General features: G+C 38.5%; 1 protein-coding gene across 1 annotated transcript in view; it reads left to right on the top strand.

The window, feature by feature from the left end:
- Positions 1-11,090, top strand: part of PKD2 (polycystin 2, transient receptor potential cation channel) — a 62,489-nt gene extending 51,399 nt beyond the window's left edge. The window contains exons 11-15 of the mRNA XM_077142889.1: positions 2,007-2,128; positions 2,371-2,488; positions 3,573-3,736; positions 8,241-8,388; positions 8,906-11,090. Of these exons, the coding sequence (XP_076999004.1) occupies positions 2,007-2,128; positions 2,371-2,488; positions 3,573-3,736; positions 8,241-8,388; positions 8,906-9,121 (768 nt within the window). The 3' untranslated portion in view covers positions 9,122-11,090. The remainder of the gene's footprint in view (positions 1-2,006; positions 2,129-2,370; positions 2,489-3,572; positions 3,737-8,240; positions 8,389-8,905) is intronic.
- Positions 11,091-20,543: the final 9,453 nt, after the last annotated feature.

Below are 20,543 nucleotides of genomic sequence, written 5' to 3'. Positions count from 1 at the left end.
TCCCTGAATTCAGAGGTAGCAAATGGGCCTGAGAATGTTTATTAATGAACCCTCTGAAGAAGTAGTTAATTGTTAACTAGAAGGGTGGGACAAATTGGGTAGCTTTGATCTTCTCAGTGTAACTTCTTTATTTGGTTTAAAGTGTAAAGGTGCACTGCAACACGTAACTATATTTAAAGTACACAGCTTGTTCCCTAACATCATTTTGCAAAGATACAGTGGCTCCTTAACTATGATGTTTTTCAGTTGGTTCGAGCCCTGGGAATATGATGTCTGTGAGTCATGTTACACCAGAGAGCTTCAGCTTCTTAAAACAAATTACTTTGGTTGGAATCTAAGGTCCATGTTATCCTGAATTCTCCCTAACATTCAGTTACATTTAAGCAAATCTCCAAAGCATAGACAGGCATCCCTCACTTGGTATGGTTCTGATGCACAGATTTCAGTTACTGGGATTTAGTTAAATAACACCAGACCGCCACCAACATGGTTCAAAATTTGGTTATCACCGTACATAAACTGTGAATATTAGCATAAAGCACAAACCTCATCCTGACTCTTCAGTCCACAAATCCCTACACACATAACAGATGCACATCACACCAGTCATGGCACTTCTTACAAAGTCTGTTGGTGATTGATTACCAAGCATCTGTGGTTCTGCCACCCACTAACTGCAAAATGTAAACTTGTGGGGCCTCCTTGTCTCCCAATGATAAACCCACATAGCATCTTACGAAAACCAATCACTGACAGTGGTAGAATGCTCGCCTTTCATGTGGGAGACCTGGGTTCAGTTCCCCAACCATGCACCCCCCCCAAAAAAAAAGCTATCATTGAAAGAGAGGATTAGCCAGCAAAGATGAAAGTATAGCAAAGAAGCAAAAAGGGATAAGGACATGCAATACAAATTGGGTATAAACAGATTTGTAAAGGGAATAGCTGACCATGCGAATGTTGGCACAGCTGACATTTGAGAGCCTCTGAATATGCAGCCAGAGAAACTTAGTGAAGGTAAACTTACAGGGAAGACAATTGCGACAAAAAGGAGAAAGATGTCTCGGAGGAAGTGACCCTGGGGAAAAAAAGTTCCCATTAGAGGAAATTTTGGAGCTATGTCACAACATTGAAAGCACAGGGATAAAATGCTGTAAGCTAATCCAACCCTAGAAAGGAGTATGAGAATTCGTGAAGGCATAAAAAAAAGATGCTCATTCCATATCTTCAGTTATAGGATTAAAAGGCAAGCACTGTTTAAGCTACTTTTGAGGAGTTTTTGCAAAGAAATAAAATGCTCTAATTCTCAATGTTTCTAATGTTTTAAATTTCAGTATACTAAATAAATATATTAGTCTTACTATTTTTTCACTTCCCTGTGAATTTTCACTGACTGTAAGGAAGTTTTTAATGTTTTGACAAAAATTTTTAAAGATCATGGAGCAATCGTATTTTTTCCGATTAATTGTTAAGAACACTTTGCACGGTCTCAGCTCGCACATTCATTTTCACAGACCCACTCTACCATAAGAAATGGGGCCTATTTGTAGTTTCTTAGTGAACAATCCATGTTTAACTGGAATTTTTTAACATATTTTAGACCCATGTAAGGAAATTAGAGACTATGAGATAATTTGGAAATAAATATTTAATCCACAACTATGTATTCTTAAGAACTATTTCATATTCCTACCTATTCTGAAGCAAACAGCTATAGAACATGTGGTGATTTTCATTCCTGGCATTTGATCTTGAATGCACATATAAGCAAAAGACCCTTAGTTCTTGATTTATGGAATGGCCCTGACTATTTCCAACCAACTTTTCTGCAAGAGTTTTATAGAAACCTCAGGATACATTTACTCATTCATTCATTTAACATATATACATGTTGAACGGCCAACTTATGCCAGGCATCTTCTGGTTCTAATTGTAGTAACTACTCTGAATTGAATATAAAAGAAAATGCAAAGTGAGAATAAATCAAACAAGTCTTTTCTTTTCACTAGGGATACCATAAAGCCTTGGTCAAACTAAAATTGAAAAAAAATACTGTGGATGACATTTCAGAGAGTCTGCGGCAAGGGGGAGGCAAATTAAACTTTGATGAACTTCGACAAGATCTCAAAGGGTGAGAATCATACTTCCTGAGGCCCTGAGAAGTTCCTGCATCTTCTTGATAGGGTATTTCTGTCACAAATGTTCATAAAGAGACACTCTTTTTTCAGAGACAGGTGTCTTCCTGATGCGTAATACAGGGGGAGGGCTGACCCCGTTCAGCTCTTTCTCCTTTCCTCCTGCATGTTGATGTCTCTGCGTTCAGTTGGACCATGTATATGAGTAAGTTCATCAGTGTCCTCTCAATAATTTCAGGAAGGGCCACACTGACGCAGAGATTGAGGCAATATTCACAAAGTATGACCAAGATGGAGACCAAGAACTGACTGAACATGAACATCAGCAGATGAGAGACGACTTGGAAAAAGAGAGGGTGAGTCCAGTTTAGGACAACATGATTCAACTCAGCACCCGTAATGTGTCAGACATCATACGGAGTGGTGTGCTGTTGAGGCTCTCTCTCTTCTCACTCTTTCTCTTTCTTTCTCTCTGTCTCACCCGCACATACACACAAAGAACATGAAAAGAGAAGATTGGTGGCATAGTTCATAGTGTCCATGAGAATGGGGGAAAAATCAGGATTTCCCAGGAGATACCAAATTAAAACTCTTATGATTAGTTAGTTGCTCTTCAAAGAATTGGTATTTATAGTAACATTTAAAGAAGCAATTGCCTTCCATGTGAATTCTTTAAAAAGTTGTTAAAAGTAAGTAAAAAGAAAAAAAAAGTGAGTAAAAAGACAGCCAAAGTCAATCTGAGGAAACAATAATAAAATAAAATTCATGATATGCAAAAAAAAAAAAAATGTTGGCAGTAAATTGAAATGGGCTTGTATGATCAGAAAAAATAATTGGAATCTTCATCAGTTTCTTTCCAAACCAAGTTCAAACAAAACAGATTCATGGTGATTGAGGTACAGAGAATACAAGATGAATGTTATACACAGAAGCTACTTTTTCTGAGTGGACAGCCTAAAACAGCAGTTTCTAAGTGCTACCCCACAGACCAGTGCTAGTAGGTGACAAAGTTTTCACCATAGTGCAATGTGAACACAAAGACAGCGAATACATTTTCCCAATGCTAGATTTAGTTTAAATTCTTATTATATCCTTCTGTATCATTACTATAATCCCAAATTCTGTGATTATGTCCTTCCTGTTTTGGAGCTATTAAAATATTATTTGTATTATTTTTTATTTACTTCTTTCTTTGTTGTGTTTTTAATGTTCTTTCTTATTCAAACAAAAAGTTAGCAGCTCCTTGCTATGTGTTAAAATTTGTTTTGCAATTTTGCCAGTCCATGGACTTGCAAGGTATGGAATCGTAGATCTGGTGTTAATCACAAAGAAATCCAAAATAAATGGCACACGCCTATCTCCTGCTTGCCCAAGCCCTCACTGAAGCGCCTGTGGGGCCTCGGTGTCCCTGCCCCTCACCTGGAACCCTGTGCCCCTCAGGAGGACCTGGACTTGGAGCACAGTTCTTTACCACGTCCCATGAGCAGCCGAAGTTTCCCACGGAGCCTGGATGACTCTGAGGAGGATGATGATGAAGACAGTGGCCATAGCTCCAGAAGGAGGGGAAGCATCTCCAGTGGGGTTTCTTATGAAGAGTTTCAAGTGTGAGTATAAATTAATTGCAGAATTTGAGTTGCCAAGACTCCATATGCGGCCAAGCCATTTCCCCCCTTTAATCTCAATTCACTCTTGCCTGTTACTGATCATGGGATTTTTTTTTTATAACTTTTATTGGTTTTTTTCTTTATGAAAGAGATGTATTCATTATAGAAAAATTAACAAGTAATGAAAATCCAAAGAAAGCATTAAAATGTCCCACATTCCCACCAACTAAAACATCCCAATTACTAACATCTGTCTTTGTGTTTCTGTTTACCTGTATTCATCTGTTTGTTTATTTTTTTGTGGCCTAGCATACAACTTGTACTGAGGAAAGTTCCATATGCACTTGAGAAGAATGTATAGTCTGCTGTTGTTGACTGATGTGTTCTGAAGACATTTGTTAGGTCTGGTTGGTTTAAAGTATTGTTCAGGTCGTCTGTATCCTTGATATTCTGCCTACCTGTTCTATTCATTTTTTTAAGTTGGGATATTTGAGGCTCCAACTATTATAATTGAATAGTATATTTCTCTCAATTCTGTCAGCTTTTGCTTCGTATATCTTGGCACTCTTGTTAGGTGCATATATTTTTATAATGTTATATTGATAATTTTATCATTATAAATGTTCCTCTTTATATTTAATAATATTTTTTGTTTTATAAACTTTTTCATTTTAATACTACTATAACCATTCCTGATTTCTTATGGTTGCTCTTTGCCTGGTATCTTTTTCTATCCTTTTACTTTAACTGATTTGCTTCATTGAATCTAAGTTGTGTCTCTTGCAGACAACATATAGTTGGATCTTGTTTACTTATCCAGTCTGGCAATCTTTTAATTGGAGTATTTAATCAATTCACATTTAAGGTTATTATTGATATAGTTGTGTTTATATCTGCCATCTAACTTTTTGTTTTCAGTATGTGTCATGTCTTTATTTTTCTATTGCTCCTGTTTTAGTTTGCTAAAGCTGTCGGATTGCAATACACCAGAAATTGATTGGCCTTTATAAAGGGGATTTATTTAGTTCCATATTTATAGTTCTTTCACCTAGGTTCCTCTGTCACATGGAAAGGCACATAATGATGTCTACTGACTTTCTGTCGTAGCTTCTGGTTTCAAATGGCTTTTCCTGAGGTGTTTACTCTCTGTATCTTCAAACATCTGGGTCTGTGTTGGCTCTGAGTACTGAGCTGAGCTGTGTTGAATTGGTTCTCTGTCTTCTGACTTCTCTTTTTAAGCCTCCAGCTAATTAAGTTAGAAGTTATTCCCTTTAGCCGACTGTTGTAATCAGCCATTGATGAAATTCATGTGCTGATTACTTAAGTCCACAGCAGCAGAACAACAGGGCACTATCATCTGGCCAAATCAACACCTGACAACTTTCTTTTGCATTAAGTGAATATTTCTAAGGTAACATTTTAATTCCTTTTTGATTTTCCACCATTTTTTTTTTAGTTATTGTCTTAGTGGTTACTGTAGACTTTACAGTAATTTAATTTACTTAAATTATGCCTTAATTTATCAGAATCTGCTTCACATGTATACTCATTTAATCCAGAAAGATGTTGTAAAGTTCTGTTCCCTCTTCCTAGATAGCTGTATTCCTTTTTCCCCCTTTTTGTGCTATGATTGTTGAACATTTTCATCTATATATGTCACAAATCCAATAATACTTTGTTATAATTATTACTTGATATAATTTGATGTCTCAAAGAATCTGAAAGAAGAAAGGAGACAGATTATATATTTAGCATGTTATATTAGCCTTCTTATTTTCCATTTCTGGTTCACTTCATTTGTTCCATAGATTCAAATTACTATATCTAGTGTCATTTCCTTACTCCAGTGCAGCTTTGCTTCTACCCACCTTCTTTGTGCTGTTATTGTCATTACATTTCTATATGTTATTGGCCTACCAACACAAATATGTACATGTTGTTTGATATGAGTGTTTTTTTAAACCAGTTAAGAGACAAAGGGAGAAGAAATATGCATTTATACTGTCTCTTGTAACTGCATGATTACCTATACTAATAATCTTTGTTTTGCTTGTAGATTTGAATTATTGTCCAGGATTGCTTGCTTTCATCCTGAAGCACTTCTAAGATGTTTAATATTTCTTGTAAAGTGGGTCTGCTAATAATTAATTCTCAGATAATTAACTTTATCTCCTTTTTTTTTAACTTTGCCTTCATTTTTGGAGGACAGTTTTTTAAAATAAGATTCTGTTAACAATTTTTTCTTTCAGCATATTGAATGTTATCCCATTGCTTTCTGCCTTCCATTGTTTCTGTTGTCATGTCAGCTGTTAGTCTTTTTTGGAATTCCTTTGAACATGACATGTCATTTTCCTCTTCATGGTTTCAAGATTTTGTCTTTGTCTTTCATCAGTTGTGCTATGATGTCTCTGGATGTGAATCTCTTTCTGTTTAATCCTACTTGGAGTTCCTAACCATAACTTTTTGTATATGTAGAGTAATGTTTTATATCAGATTTGGAAAGTTTTCAACCATTATTTCTTTGAATATTTTTTTCTGCTTCTTTCTCTCTTCACTCCTGGAATTCCCATTATGCATATGTTAGTACACTTATTGGTATTCCACATATCTCTTAGGCTTTGCTCATTTTTCTTCATTCTTTTCATTCTCTGTTCTTCGGATTGCATAGTCTCTAGTAATCTATCTTCAAATTTGCTGATCCTTTCTTCAGCCAGCTCAAATTCTTTAGAGAATTTTTTATTTCATTTATTGTATTTTTCAACTTAAGAATTTCTATTTGGTCCTTTTTAATAATTTCTGTTTCTTTATTGATATTCTCTAATAGAGAAAGCATTGTTATACCTTTCTTTATTTCTTTAAGCATGATTTCCTTTATTTCTTTGAATATATTTATAATAGCTGCTTTGAAGTTTTTATCTATTAAATCTGACAACTAACTCTCCCAGAGACTATTTCTGTTGCCTGCTTTTACCCCATGTATGGATCACACTTTCCTGTTTCTTTGTATGTTTCGTAAGTTTTTGTCGAAAACTGTACATGTTAGATAATGTATTATTACAACTCTGGACTGATTGTCCTCTCTTTGGATCTTATTTTTGTTATTGTTTGCATGTGTATTTTTTATGAAATCTGAAAATGCTGTCTTTTGTAACAATATGATTACCTTTACTGATCCGTCTGTTAAGCCTTCTGCCTCTGGCACTATTATATCCAGCTGTTAGGTTCCAGTATTTTCCACCTGGTTTCTCTATTTCCAGTAATGCCCTGGTATATAAATTCCTCTGCAGTCTGATCAATTAAATTAGAGCCCCTTTGCAGGGGTAGTTTTTGAGACCTGTCTTTGTAGTTCTGATCCCAGGAGGTCTCTTCTTGTGGTCTCTGATAAACTAGCTGTTCTACAGTTTAACTTATTGATCACATGAGCCTATCAGCCTCCTCTTAATCACTTACCAGCACAATTTCCATTGTGTTTAAGAGCCCCAATCCTTTTAGCGGCTCTGGATTAGGTTAGTCTGGATTAGAGTTTCTGCAGCATGAAACTGGGGGTCAGGGTGATGGTAAATGCTGGTAGCCTGCCCTTCACAAGAAGATATGGTAGTACTCAACAGGAAGCTTAGAGGAGAGGGAGCCCTTTATTTTATACCAATATTGCTGGGAATGGAGTTTCTGTCATGCTGAACAGAGGGCAGGGGAGAAGGAGTAGGTCATGGCTGAAATGCCGCAGACTCTCACTCTGTCTGAAAATTGGTAGTTTTTTTAATAAGTGTTTCTTCATTTGCTGTATGCCCTAAGAAGATTTCCAGAGATTTTACATGGTTGGGTTTTTTAATAATTTTCACCAGATGTAGTTATCCCACTGGGGAGAGAGGGTCCACAGAGCCTCTCATGCCAACATAACAGAAGTTGACTCTAGTTTATATCTTTTTAAAGTATTAACATTTATACAAAATTTGTTTATTAAAAATAATGGGATCATTAAGTGAATGTACTATTTTCTAACCACTTTATTTACTTACTATATTATTAACATTATTCTGCATCATTAAATATTGTCCCCATATCATTTCTGGTGTCTCCCTAGAATGCCATCATATAGATGAACAGTGTTTATTTCAACAATATTCTATTGATTGTTTAATGTAGCTGATTTCAGTGGTCCCCATTAATAAGCAGCACTTGTCACTATACTTACAGCCAAAAATTATACCTATACTCAATTACTTACTTTACAATTTTTTTTTAAACTGGAATATCTGAGCAAAGGAATAAGCATACATTTTTAAGAGACCTGATAGAATGTGGTCTTGCAGAAAAGTTGTGCCAGTTAGCACTCCCACCAGTAGTGCAGGGGAGTTTATATCTAAAGTTTGAGACATCTTAGAATGCGTATCAGATGGTCATATTGTTTAAGGCAAAAAGCTTAGCATTTCCATTTGAAAAGCCAATGGGGTTGAAAGGACAGTGACACAGGTGACTTTGCCCTCCCAATCATGGTTTCCTGCAGCCTGGTGAGGCGAGTGGACCGAATGGAGCACTCCATTGGCAGCATAGTGTCCAAGATTGATGCTGTGATAGTGAAGCTGGAGATCATGGAGCAGGCCAAACTGAAGAGGAGGGAAGTGCTGGGGAGGCTGCTGGACGGAGTGGCTGAGGTATGAGAACCCAGGTTTGAAAACGACTGACCCCTGAGCAGGCATTTATTGCCACAATATGTTGTTGGTGACACTGCCTTCGATGTGGATTATCAAAGATTCTTTTTAAATGATTACAATCATGTATAGAAATTCACAATGTTATTTCCATTTTCATGTGTTTTTCTCTGAAACAGCAGTGCTCTCTGATTCTATAAAATATCGGGGTAGTCATATTTTGTAACTCTTAATCTGAGAATTTGTATTTCTCTAGAACTGAAGCTCAACTGCAGATCAGATGATAATCTGGACGTGTTACTTTCTTAATACTTCACACACTGATGGTCCTGCCTTAACAGGAGGGTAGAATTCAGGTGGAAAAATTGTCTTAGTGATTCCGAGACTGCTATCATATGCCCTAAACTCCAACATAACCTACAAACAAATTATTTGATCCCCAAATATCTAAGGCAGTTTCTAAGTACAGACACCTGCATCACTCAGTCCCTGACATCTTGGTTTCTTTTTCTTTTATTAGGATGAAAGATTGGGTCGTGACAGTGAAATCCACAGGGAACAGATGGAACGACTAGTGCGGGAGGAATTGGAACGCTGGGAATCTGATGATGCAGCTTCCCAAATAAGTCATGGCTTAGGCATGCCTCACCCCCGCAGCTCCCGCCCACCTTCCTCTCAGTCTACAGAAGGCATGGATGGCGGGGGTGGAAACGGTAGCTCCAATATCCATGTATAGTACAGTATGTGTGTTCGTATGCATGTGTCCTGATTTGCCAAAAGAAGTACACTATTTATATGCCTTACCACCATATGATGCTGGTCTTTGTGACCAATTGTTTATCTTCTGCACTTTAATTTATTATATATAAACTTTACCCATGGATCAAAGAAGATTTTTTTTCTTTTTCTCATACAAGAAATCTAGGTGTAAATATTGAGTACCAAAAAAAAAAAATCTTTAGTGCAAAGTATGTTGAGTTATATGCCCAGTTGCTACCGTGACTGACTCTTCTCAGTTAACAATGAAGTAGCCTTTTAAAACTGAAAGACAACTGTCAAAGGGCTTCTGAGTTTTATTTCCAATCATGAAAATCAGTATTGTCATTTTTGCCCAGTGTGTGAAGTAAATTGGGGCATTCCTTTCTACTCAAGCTTAGCTCATGGGCTTGATACATGGTAGCTTTCCTTTAAGAAAGGAGCCTTTTATTTCAACTACTTTCCTGAGGTAAACTTTTCTAAAAGATGAGATGGAAAAGAACTCCAAACCATAGAAAAGGTATGTAGTCTTTATGTACTTTCTGATCGTGGAAGTATGTATTTGTATGAATGATTAAGATAAATACTATGCTTTTGTGTTATTTTATCATATCTGTGCCTGAGGGAGTAACTCTATCACCTAAATTTTGCATTATTTTGGCTCTCATTTTAAATGACCTAAATAAAACCACCAAAGATCAATTATGGGTTGAAAGAATATCTTGAACCATATCACAGGGAGAGTTAGAAGGAGCTCCAAGTTGTAACTGAGTTTGACTTTTCTGATAATTAGTTTCATATAAATAAAGATTTATCATATAGTCTCTTTCCCGGTGGCTCAACTTTGTAGCATTAAAATTCAGCTGTGACTATTAATCTAGTGAGAACTACATCCTTAACTTTTTGGTATACACTGAAAGCTTTTACTCAATGAATTTGTACATTTTGAAAGCATGCTTAAGGAAGCTTTGAAATTCACATCAAAGTATTACAAAACTAAAGTCTTGGTTTTATGATGTTTGATGAATACAGAACTCAAATATTCTTGATCTTGCACTTCAAAAATCATCTAAATGGAGCTGAATTTAATGAAAAGGCAGTTTTGATATTGAAAATTCATCCACGATCAGAAAGTATCAGCCAGAGTTTCAGGTTGTAGCCACGTTTTTCATTGGGAAAGAGTCTTACCAGATTTATGGGGGGGATCTATTCCTCAATTTTAATGGAAAGTCTTGCTTTTCAAAACCATTGAGTAAGATGGCCTCTTGCATGCTGAGGGGACAAATGAGAGAATGCAGTGCTAGTAAATGACTCACTTGGAGAACTGATTGAAAAGAGAACTACTTTTATATTGCTCTATTTTAAATTCATAAATTGTTCATTGAATTAATAGAACATCTTGGTTGACTCTAGTGAAAATGAGCAAACACCCCTGTCTAGAATGGCATCCAGGGAAACACATTGGGTTTATTTAGCAGTTAATCTCCACAGCTTCATCTCTGTCCTCACTTTCTTTTGAATATGCTCCCCAAGTTCTCTTATACTAGGTACTAAAGTTTGCATTGCAGGGATATTGAGTGTATGTATTTATGTACGTGTACCATGTTGTTACATGTAAACAAACTTCAATTTGAAGTGCAGCCATTATGTGGTATCCATGTATGTCGACCATGTGCCATATGTCAATATGGTCACTAGAAAGCCTTTTTATACTTATTGTACTGTTTTTCATTTCATAGGTACAATTTTGCAAAACTCTTGTCCAATAAGGTACTTTTTTTTCTCCTTTAGTCACAAAGAATTCCCTCTTCATCCCTTCCTTGTCATCTTCTCTGTATGGGTATTATTAAGAAGATATTATATATGCAAGTCTTTCTCAATGTTCAGGAATTTCATTAATGTGTAATACTGAGCACTTTACTTCCTAATAAAGACTTGATATAAAAGCAGATAGAAGTTGTCTATTTTCTGAGTTTGGTAATTTGTCTCTTATCATGAGAGTAATGATGAAGACATAGACTTGGAAAAATCATCTTGTCTTTATGTGCCCCAAAACAGCAGAGTTTACATGTTACTTTTCTGTGTTTAATGTACCAAATATAAATTTCAGGCCACAAATCGGCCTTTAAATACAGTGTGGTCACACGTGGTTTCTTATTTTTCAGTGCCCTCAGAAGCAGACCCTGAGACAAGAATTCCAGTGCAGTGGGTTGGTTTGGCAGGTGTAGGCAACACAGATATTGGAGTGGGGAGGTAAGAAAGGGACAGGAAGGCAGTCAGTAAAGGGTGGGCTTTCAGGCCGGCTACCACTATAGGGTGCTGGAGCTGAATTCCTGATGGGATGTGCACACCTTCTACTTCTCCCACCTGAGGATCTGGTCTTTGGTTAGGAGGCTACAGATAGTAGCAAATCTCTAGCAGTTTTGGTGAACAGAACAGTCTTCCAGGCTTCTGAACAAGCCCACAGGCAAGGAGGTACAGTTCATGGTAGTTGCAAGTCACTGAGTGGTACAGCCCAAGAGGTACAGGCATGAACCCAAAGCTTCTACCACCTGTTAACATGGTTCTACTCCAGGTGTTTCCATTTCCTTGAATATGAGGCAACTAGAACCCCCTGGAGCTGTACCAAACCACATGATGATTCTCTGCACATCACCCATAAAGCAGGAAAATGTGTAAAGGGAAGATAGCACTGGGCTAAGATTCTGGTCTTCATGCTATAATTACCACCCACGTGACCATGACGAGTCATCTGGTACACATGCCCAGTTTCTCCGATGCCTCCATTTCCTCTCTGCCAACATAAGGAATCCTTTTGTTTTTACAAAAATATTTATTTTTACTTTGATGTAACAGAAGAAAGTTAAACATGAAAATGATGAAATTACCTAGCCACAATTGTTGCTTCACAAAGGATAGGGTTTCCTAAAAATTCATTCAGGGTTTAAAAAGAAAGGAATATATTCAAAACTTAAGAAGATGGGGACTTTTTTTAGTGGACTAAGTTTCAAGACAGTAAAAAAAGTCCCCATTTTATAAAAATCACAAGACACTATTGACCTCTAAAAAGAAAAAAACTTTTAAAAAGCTTGTCTTTGCCAATTGGACAGTGGTTTTAGTTTGCTAAAGCTGACGAAATGCAATATGCCAGAAATGGGTTGACTTTTACAATGGGGATTTATTAACTTACAAGTTTACAGTTCTGAGGCCACGAAAAATGTCAAATTTGAAGCAGTAATGATACCTTCTCCCCAGACAAGGGCTGCTGGCCATCTGGGAAGCCTCTGTCACATGGCCAGGCACATGGCTGATGGCTGATGGTCCCAGTTTCTGTTACTTTCAGCTTCTGGCTGCTGTGTCCATAGCTTTTTTCTGAGCTTGTGCGTGAGTCATTCTCTCCCAGCTTCTGCAGCTTTTATTCCTCTTTGAACTTCCCTGGGGCTTTTTTCTATATTTTGTCTTATAAAGGACTCCAGCAAGAGGATTAACATACAACTTGAAGCTCTGTGCTTAGAGAATGTATGTGTGTTTATCTGTCAGTATGGGATGAAGAAAACTCTTTGCATCATCAGTGAATTCGCTAGATGTGTAATCCTTTGCAAAGTATAATTATAGGTATTTCATAGAGCATTGAAAAAGAAAAGACCCAACTTGAATGAGGTAGGTGACATCTAAAATGAAATAGTTTCCATTTATGATAGGCTTATAGCCGCAGGGGTACATAATAGCTTCAAACTGTCACAGGTGGGTAAAAATGACATCAATTCTTCAATTTCTTGAGGTTTCAATTTTTTCACATTAATCATATGTACTTTTTCTCTTAACTCCTGATTCTTATAATGATCAAAAGAAATATCTAATAATTGGGGAAAGAGTGGGCTCAAAGATGTAATTAAAAATGACTTATGGTTACTTACCACAAAACATAAACAGCAAGAAGGCAAGGGCTTCTAATTGAAATGGTGGGTTACCCACTTGAGCTGTACTGCAACCCAGAGGAATGCAAGAATCGAATACTTCACTATGAACCTGCCAAATGGAGCAAATATTGAGAAATACTTGGTCACTGAAGGAAATGGATCATATAAGAATGATCTTTAAAATGTAAACAATGTTCTATATGTAATAGTTAAAATCGCTCAAGTAACTTGGAAAGCAAAATGGCTTTGAGAAATGAAACAAGTCCTGCTGAAATTTAATTGGAATTGAAAGGAACTTATTGATTAGTTTGGACAGAACTGACATCTCGATAATATCAGAAACGTAACTCTCCATTTATAAAGCTCTTCCTTAGTATCCTTTCTTTTTCTTTCTCATGCAAAAACATTTTTTAATTTGTACCTTTAGTCACTATCATTGTGCACTCTCGGCATTCCTAGATTATACCATTTCAGTCTTTATCACCTATTTTTTCTTCTGGTTTCATTTGTGCCCCCAGCCCTCTTCCCTCTGTCATGCTCACTTTCAGCTTCATTCAGTGTTCTAACATTATTGTGCTACAATTAGGTAGTATTGTGCTACCCATGTCTGAGTTTTAACAATCAGTCCTGTTGCACAATCTGTATCCCTTCAGGTCCAATTACCCAAAATCTACCCTATTTCTAACTCTCAATGGCCTCTGTTCTTAACTGAAATTCTACAAGTTCATTCATTAATGTTAATTCATATAAGTGAGACCATACAGTATTTATCCCTTTGTTTATGGCTAATCTCACTCAGCATAATGTCATCAAGGTCCATCCATGTCATTACATACTTCACAACTTTATTCTGTCTTACAGCTGCATAATATTCCATTGTACATATATACCACAGCTTGTTTAGCCACTCATCTGTTGATGGACATTTGGGCTGTTTCCATCTCTTGGCAGTTGTAAATAATGCTGCTATAAACATTGGTGTGCAAATGTCTGCTTGTGTTCTTGACCTCATGTCCTCTGAATAGATACCTTGCAATGGTATTGCCGGATCATATAGCAATTCCATTCTTAGATTCCTGAGGAACCGCCAAACTGCCTTCCACAGTGGTTGTACCACTTTACATTCCCACCAACAGCAGATAAGTGTGCCTTTTTCTCCACATCCTCTCCAGCACTTGTCGTTTTCGGTTTTATTGATAATGGCCATTCTAGTGGGTGTGAGATGACATCTCATTGTGGTTTCGATTTGCATTTCTCTAATAGCCAGGGAAGTTGAGCATCTCTTCATGTGCCTTTTAGCCATTTGTATTTCCTCTCCTGAGAAGTGTCTCTTCATGTCTTTTGCCCATTTTGTAATTGGGTTGTTTGCCTTTTTGTTGTTGAGTTGAACAATCTCTTTATATATTCTGGATACTAGACCCTTATCTGATATATCATTTCCAAATATTGTCTCCCATTGTGTAGGCTGTCTTATTTCTTTCTTGACAAAGTTCTTTGATACACAAAAGTGTTTAATTTTGAGGAATTCCCGTTTATATATTTCTTTCTTCAATGCTCATCCTTTGGGTGTAAGATCTAGGGAAACTCCTCCTACTATAAGATTTATTAGATAGTATTTTTATAAGATATTTCATTTCTCTACTACTTCTTCTCCTTCTGGGACACCCACAACATGTATATTTGTGCACTTCATGTTGTCATTCAATTCCTTGAGTCCTTGCTCAGATTTTTCCATTCTTTTCCCTATATTTTCTTTTGCTTGTTGGATTTCAGATGTCCCATCCTCTAGTTCACTAATCCTATCTTCTGCCTCTTGAAATCTAACATTGTAGGTTTCTGTGGGGGGTCAGGAGCAATAAATCAGGCAATAAATCAGGCCCTAGCTAGAAGAAGGTATCTGGAGTCACAAGATCCAGGGCGGGAAGTTCCCAAGAGTTAAAAATTGAACAATAATCATTGTTAAGAAACAAAAAGAATGGGATGTATTGCGCAAGAGCAAATGGCATTTCTCTGCTTCTGTAGATAAGATTGCTTGCTTACAGCTGCAAACCAAGATGTGGCTCAAAAAGATAATGTCCTTTTTCCTGCTTCTGTGGATATGCTTGTGGTTTTTACCTTTATAAGCCGCCCTTGAGAACTCCTCAGGGCTGCTCTCTGATTCCTCCTTCTTGAGTTTCTGAGGCAGTCGCAGGCCAGCCGGCTAATAAAGACTCCTAATTGGCTTGCAAATTGCTTTGACTTGTGTGGTCTCTCTTTTGGTGCACCCCACAACAGTTTCCTTTTTTTTTTTTATCTCTTCTACTGTGCCTTTCATTCTCATAACTTTTGTCATTTGTTTTTTCAGACTTTCGATTTCTTCTTTTTGGTCATCCCTTGCCTTTTTTATATCCTTTCTCAATTCAGTGATTTGGTTTTTGATGATATTTTCCATGTCTGTTCGAACATCCTGAATTAATTGCTTCAACTCCTCTATCTTATTTGAATAGTTGGTTTGTTCCTTTGACTGGGCCATATCTTCAATTTTCCTAGTATGAGCCATTACTTTTTGCTGGTGTCTAGATATTTAATTTCCTTAATTAGTTTATTCTGGAGATTATTTTCACTTTTTGACCTAGGATTTTCTTGCTGGATGACTTTATTGTCTATCTGTTCTTTGATATTCAGTTCAGCTTATTCTAGACCTCTAGCTTAGGTTTAGTTTAACAGATCAGAATTTTTCAGTTCTTATTTTCTTGTTTCTTGCCCTGCCTGTATAGTCCAGTTTTTTGTTGTTGTTGTTTTTTTTACTTAGGTATTATAGACTCCAGCAAGATTTTCCCAGACCAAACTGGCCTCCTCTCAGGAGGAAAGAGTCACCTGCCTCAGTTTCCCCTGAGGGTGAGAACCAGCAGGTTGACAGACTTTCCTATGAAGTCTCTAGATCTGTGTTTTTCCTATCCTGCCTGGTATGTGGGGCTTGTCTGTCTGCAGGTCCCACCAGCATAAAGTGATGCCATACCTTTAACTTCAGCAGACTCCTTCTGCTGGGGCATGATTGAGTCAGAGGAGAGGTTATATGCTGACTTTAATTGAGTCAGTTTTCCAGACCCTGGGGTCTGAATTCTTTGAGGGAAGTATTCCACCCCAGTCTCTTGGGAAGGCACAGCCTCCAGGGAATTAATTCCTTTCACCTAACCAGCTTCTTTTTCTCTCAGACAAGCTTAATTCCACCCTTGCCTGGGGCAGCCGGAGCCTGAGAAGCCTTGCAGTTGTGAGCAAAGAGCAATCAAGCCACAAAAACACAGCCACAAAAAAGAAAAGAAAAAAATCCTTTTCAGAGCAGGACCCCCCTTCCTTGCATTTGCCAATCAAGAGCTTAAGTTGGTACATTGCTCTATGTATCTCCAGGTCCTATGTGTCCCCTCCTTTCCTTCAGGGCCCAGACCCTTTCAAGTATTTTGTGCTATCCAATCCAAAACTCGGTTGTTGTTTTTTTCTTTCTCCATCAGTCCTGTCCCCTCTGCGCCGAGGCAAAAACCAGCAACCTTAGCTTTTACTCGAGGTTCAGCTGAGCTGGGGGTCTATTTTTAGTAGTCAGAATTTATTAACTCCACAATTGGAGCTTGGTTGCTCTTAGTCCCTTGCTGTTAGTCAAGTCTCTTTCCTTTCCCCTCTGGAAGCAGCCTGTGGGGGAGGGGCGTTGGCCTCCATGGCTTGGGAAACTCATAGATTTGGGAGGGCTCGCAGCTGGTCCAGACCGACTGGTGTATGCTGTGTGTCTGGTCACTGACGTTGCCCCAGCAGTTGTTCTGTACTGTTCCTGGCTATTTACTAGCTGCTCTGGAGGACAAGCTAAATCCCATACCTCATTATGCCGCCATTTTCCTTAGCGTCATTTAACAGTTTCTTAAAATTTCTTAAAGCTCTCATATATTCTTAATTATGAGTGATTTTGTAGCCACTATAGTTTTAATACTACTTTGTTACATTTTAAATTGCTATTCATAGAATCTGGTCTTCCATTATATTTTCTGGTTGTATTCTGCTGATACAAAGGAAAGTTACCAGTGTTTTATAAATTAATCTTACATTCAGCATATTTTAAAACTCCTTTTGTGGTAGTTAGATTCAGTTGTCAACTTGGCCAGGTGAAGGTGCCTAGATCTATTGCTGTGGACATGAGCCAATGGCGTGTGAACCTCATCTGTTGCTGATTACATCTGCAGTCGGTTAGGAGGCAGTGCCTGCTGCAATGAATGACCTTTGACTTAACTGGCTGGTTCTTAAATGAGAGAGCGCAACGTAGGACAGCCCAAGCAGGTCAGCACACCTCATCTCAGGACTCGCAGCTCAGCCCAGGCCTTTGGAGATACAGAAAGGAATCACCCAGGGGAAAGTTGTTGGAACCCAAGGCCTGGAGAGAAGGCCAGCAGAGACCACTCTGTGCCTTCCCACGTAAGAAAGAACCTCAGTTTAAAGTTAGCTGCCTTTCCTCTGAAGAACTAAAGAAATAAATCCCCTTTTATTAAAAGCTAATCTGTCTCTGGTGTGTTGCATTCCGGCAGCTGGCAAACTAGAACACCTTTACTAGTGCGGATAGATTATGAGTTGAATCTCTGAGTTTTCCATGCAGACTGTCATCTCATCTATAAATAAGGACAGTATTATGTTGGAGAGCAGCAATGATAGTGGGCATGCTTGTTTCTGATCTTAATGAGAATGTATTTTAGCTTGTATTCCCCCAAAAAAGTATAGCCAAGACAAGGATCTGGATTGGGTAATTTATTTGGGAGGTGATATTAGGAAACAGGAGTAAGAAATACAGTAAAACAGACAAAAGAAAATGACAATATCAAGTGATATTGAAGTTGCTTCTATGGGCAACAGGGGCTCAATTTCACCTCTGGGAACCCTGCAGAATACCTCTTATACTTCAATCTGAACATAAACCTGGGACATTTGTCCACTGATCCCTACTGGTTAAGGGGTTCTCCCAGGGGTGTTAACTCCGCTATACTTTCAGGCTGTGCTTGCACACGGGCTATCCAGACTCAGCTTTGGAGAAGACCTTAAGGCAGAAAAGCAGAGATTTGTGGTACATATTTGAAGTGGGATGCTGTTAGCACGAATCTGATCTCACACGGAGTGGTCCACCACATATGCAACTGAAATCAGAGGTGGACATAGGGGACATGACACGGAGCACACAAAGCATCTATTTTAGTCCATCCCTTGTAAACTCAGCTCCACTTCTGCACATGCTGAGTCCATCCTGGACTCTCCAAGGGAGAGGCAAGCTGTAGTCTCCAGAAAATACAATGCAGGAGGGTTTCTGAAACTATTATTTTTCATTTCTCTCCTCTACCACTCTTTCCAGAGCTCCCTCATTCTTGACTAGCACTTCAGCTGGACTAGGTTGCTTGCCTGATGCAGTGATCCACACTTTCACTACTGAGGGCTCAAAGCCCTTGGTTGTGTTGTCTTTGTCAAACTATAGTTGTTTCAATTGCCTATTTACTGTAACCTCTGAGCATGGAGACATCCAATTATCCCCAGGACATCTCTGTTCCGTTACAGCAGTAACCCTGACTTCTCAGGGTTATCAGGGATGACCATCCCTACCAATATCACTGCTTTCCTTGCCTGCTGTTCTGCACAGCAGCAGGATCCCATAGTGACTACATGGCAGTCATAGCTTCAGAGTCAGTGAAAACCATACTGTATTCCCAGGCAGACGTGCCTCACCCGACCCTCTGGGAATTAGGACATAAAGCTGCTGAGATCAGAGGCATATTCTGTAAATGGGAAAATGGGAATGATATTGAGAGAAGCCAATATCATTTGGAGCATGGACTTATGTTTTTGTTTAATGGGAACAAGCACCATTGGTTTAATGTAGGGGTCTGCAAACTTTCCATAAAAGGCCAGAGAGTAAATATTTCAGGCTCCGTGGACCGTCACAATCTGACAACAGCTTTATCATTACTGCACAAAAGCAGCCAAAGACAAAATATAAACAAATGAGAGAAGCTGTGACCCGATAAAATTTTATTTATGAAAATAGGCAGTGCACTGGATTTGGGCGGCACACCATAGTTAATGACCTCTAATTCAATGCATAGGATGCCTACTAGAAGACGGTGCTCTCACTCCTGCCCAGCATGTCATCCATGAAATAGCACCTTGAAAGAGCATTTAATAGGTCACTCAACAATTCTGTCAAACCAGCTGTTTCCAGTGGTGATATCTAGTACGACCAATGGATCTTGTGGTTATATGCCCACTGTTGCACTTGCTTCGAAGACAATGATATCAGTAAAGCCATACCTGTAAATCAGCCATTTTGTTAGCCCTCAGAGTGGCATGGCAAAGGCAAGACCAAATTCAGTAAATGTCAATTCTGGCAAGGGCAAATTGGTGCCCATTCCAGAGTGGAAGGAGTTCCATATCAAGGAACTGGATGATCTCCTTCAAGGATAGTAGCAGTCCCTACTGCCAATGACTCAGGCATCAGGAATGGTTGAAAGTAGATGAATCTTGGTGAGAAAGCACAAGCTGTTAAATTCATGACTATCCTCCATCCCTGCTACTGTGACTTTTCTGTTCTAGAGCCCATTGAGCAAGCAATTTGTACCTGAGGACAAAACCTGGCTGGCTCCCACCAAACAAGTCATACCATGTACCCAGTTATTCAGCACAGCTACAGTCTCTATAATATATTTCTGCTAGTCATTGATGTGGCACTAAGCTCTGCACTTTGTGTCAACTTACATAAGTCCATCCTTAGGTCTTTTCCCCATTTCTCTTTCTTTCTGATCTCACAACTTTGCTCTTTCAGACCACCTGACCAACCAGCCATGCCATTCACCATTGCCTGTTAGTCCAGGCTAACTCAGGCCACTTTTTCTTCCATAAAAGGGGACAACTAACTGGTGCTCCCCAAAGTCTTCCAACTGCAGGAACTTCTGCTCCCCATCTTGTTTTAGGGGTAAAAATATGGAGCTATAATATGGCAGCAGCTTGCTTTTGGCTCACATCAACTCATCCATGAATCATTCCTGAGTTCATCTCCTGCCAGTTAGTCATAGTCAAGGAGAACCACACCTGCACCCCTGAACTGGGAGAGAGGCAGTTGTTCAAAAGTAGTAGGTGTTATGGAAATGTGGGTCCCTTATTCACGTACTTTACTTATGCCTTTTGAACGTGCTCAGGACCAATCTAAAATGCTGGAATGCCTACCTGACTTTATATCTTGGTGAATCTAAAAATACACAGCTCTTGATAGGCAACTCTAATGCCATAGTTACTTGATGTCTCGTGTTCAGGCTCTACCTATTCCCAAAAGTACTCCAGAAGCTGATTTTCACACAAATGGGTATCTATTGCAGAGGACAAGTCCTAACTCCAAAACCTCAGACACTTGTGGTATACTCTCCTGAGGCAGGCCATCTCGCTCCACCCCACCCTCCACACACACACACATACACCGTGTTACCTGTTATA

This window comes from Tamandua tetradactyla, chromosome 24, assembly GCF_023851605.1.
Source record: "Tamandua tetradactyla isolate mTamTet1 chromosome 24, mTamTet1.pri, whole genome shotgun sequence".
In the NCBI taxonomy this organism is placed as follows: Eukaryota; Metazoa; Chordata; class Mammalia; order Pilosa; family Myrmecophagidae; genus Tamandua; species Tamandua tetradactyla.
The sequence above is the reverse complement of the archived record's forward strand: the minus strand, read 5'-3'. Positions and strand labels throughout refer to the sequence as shown.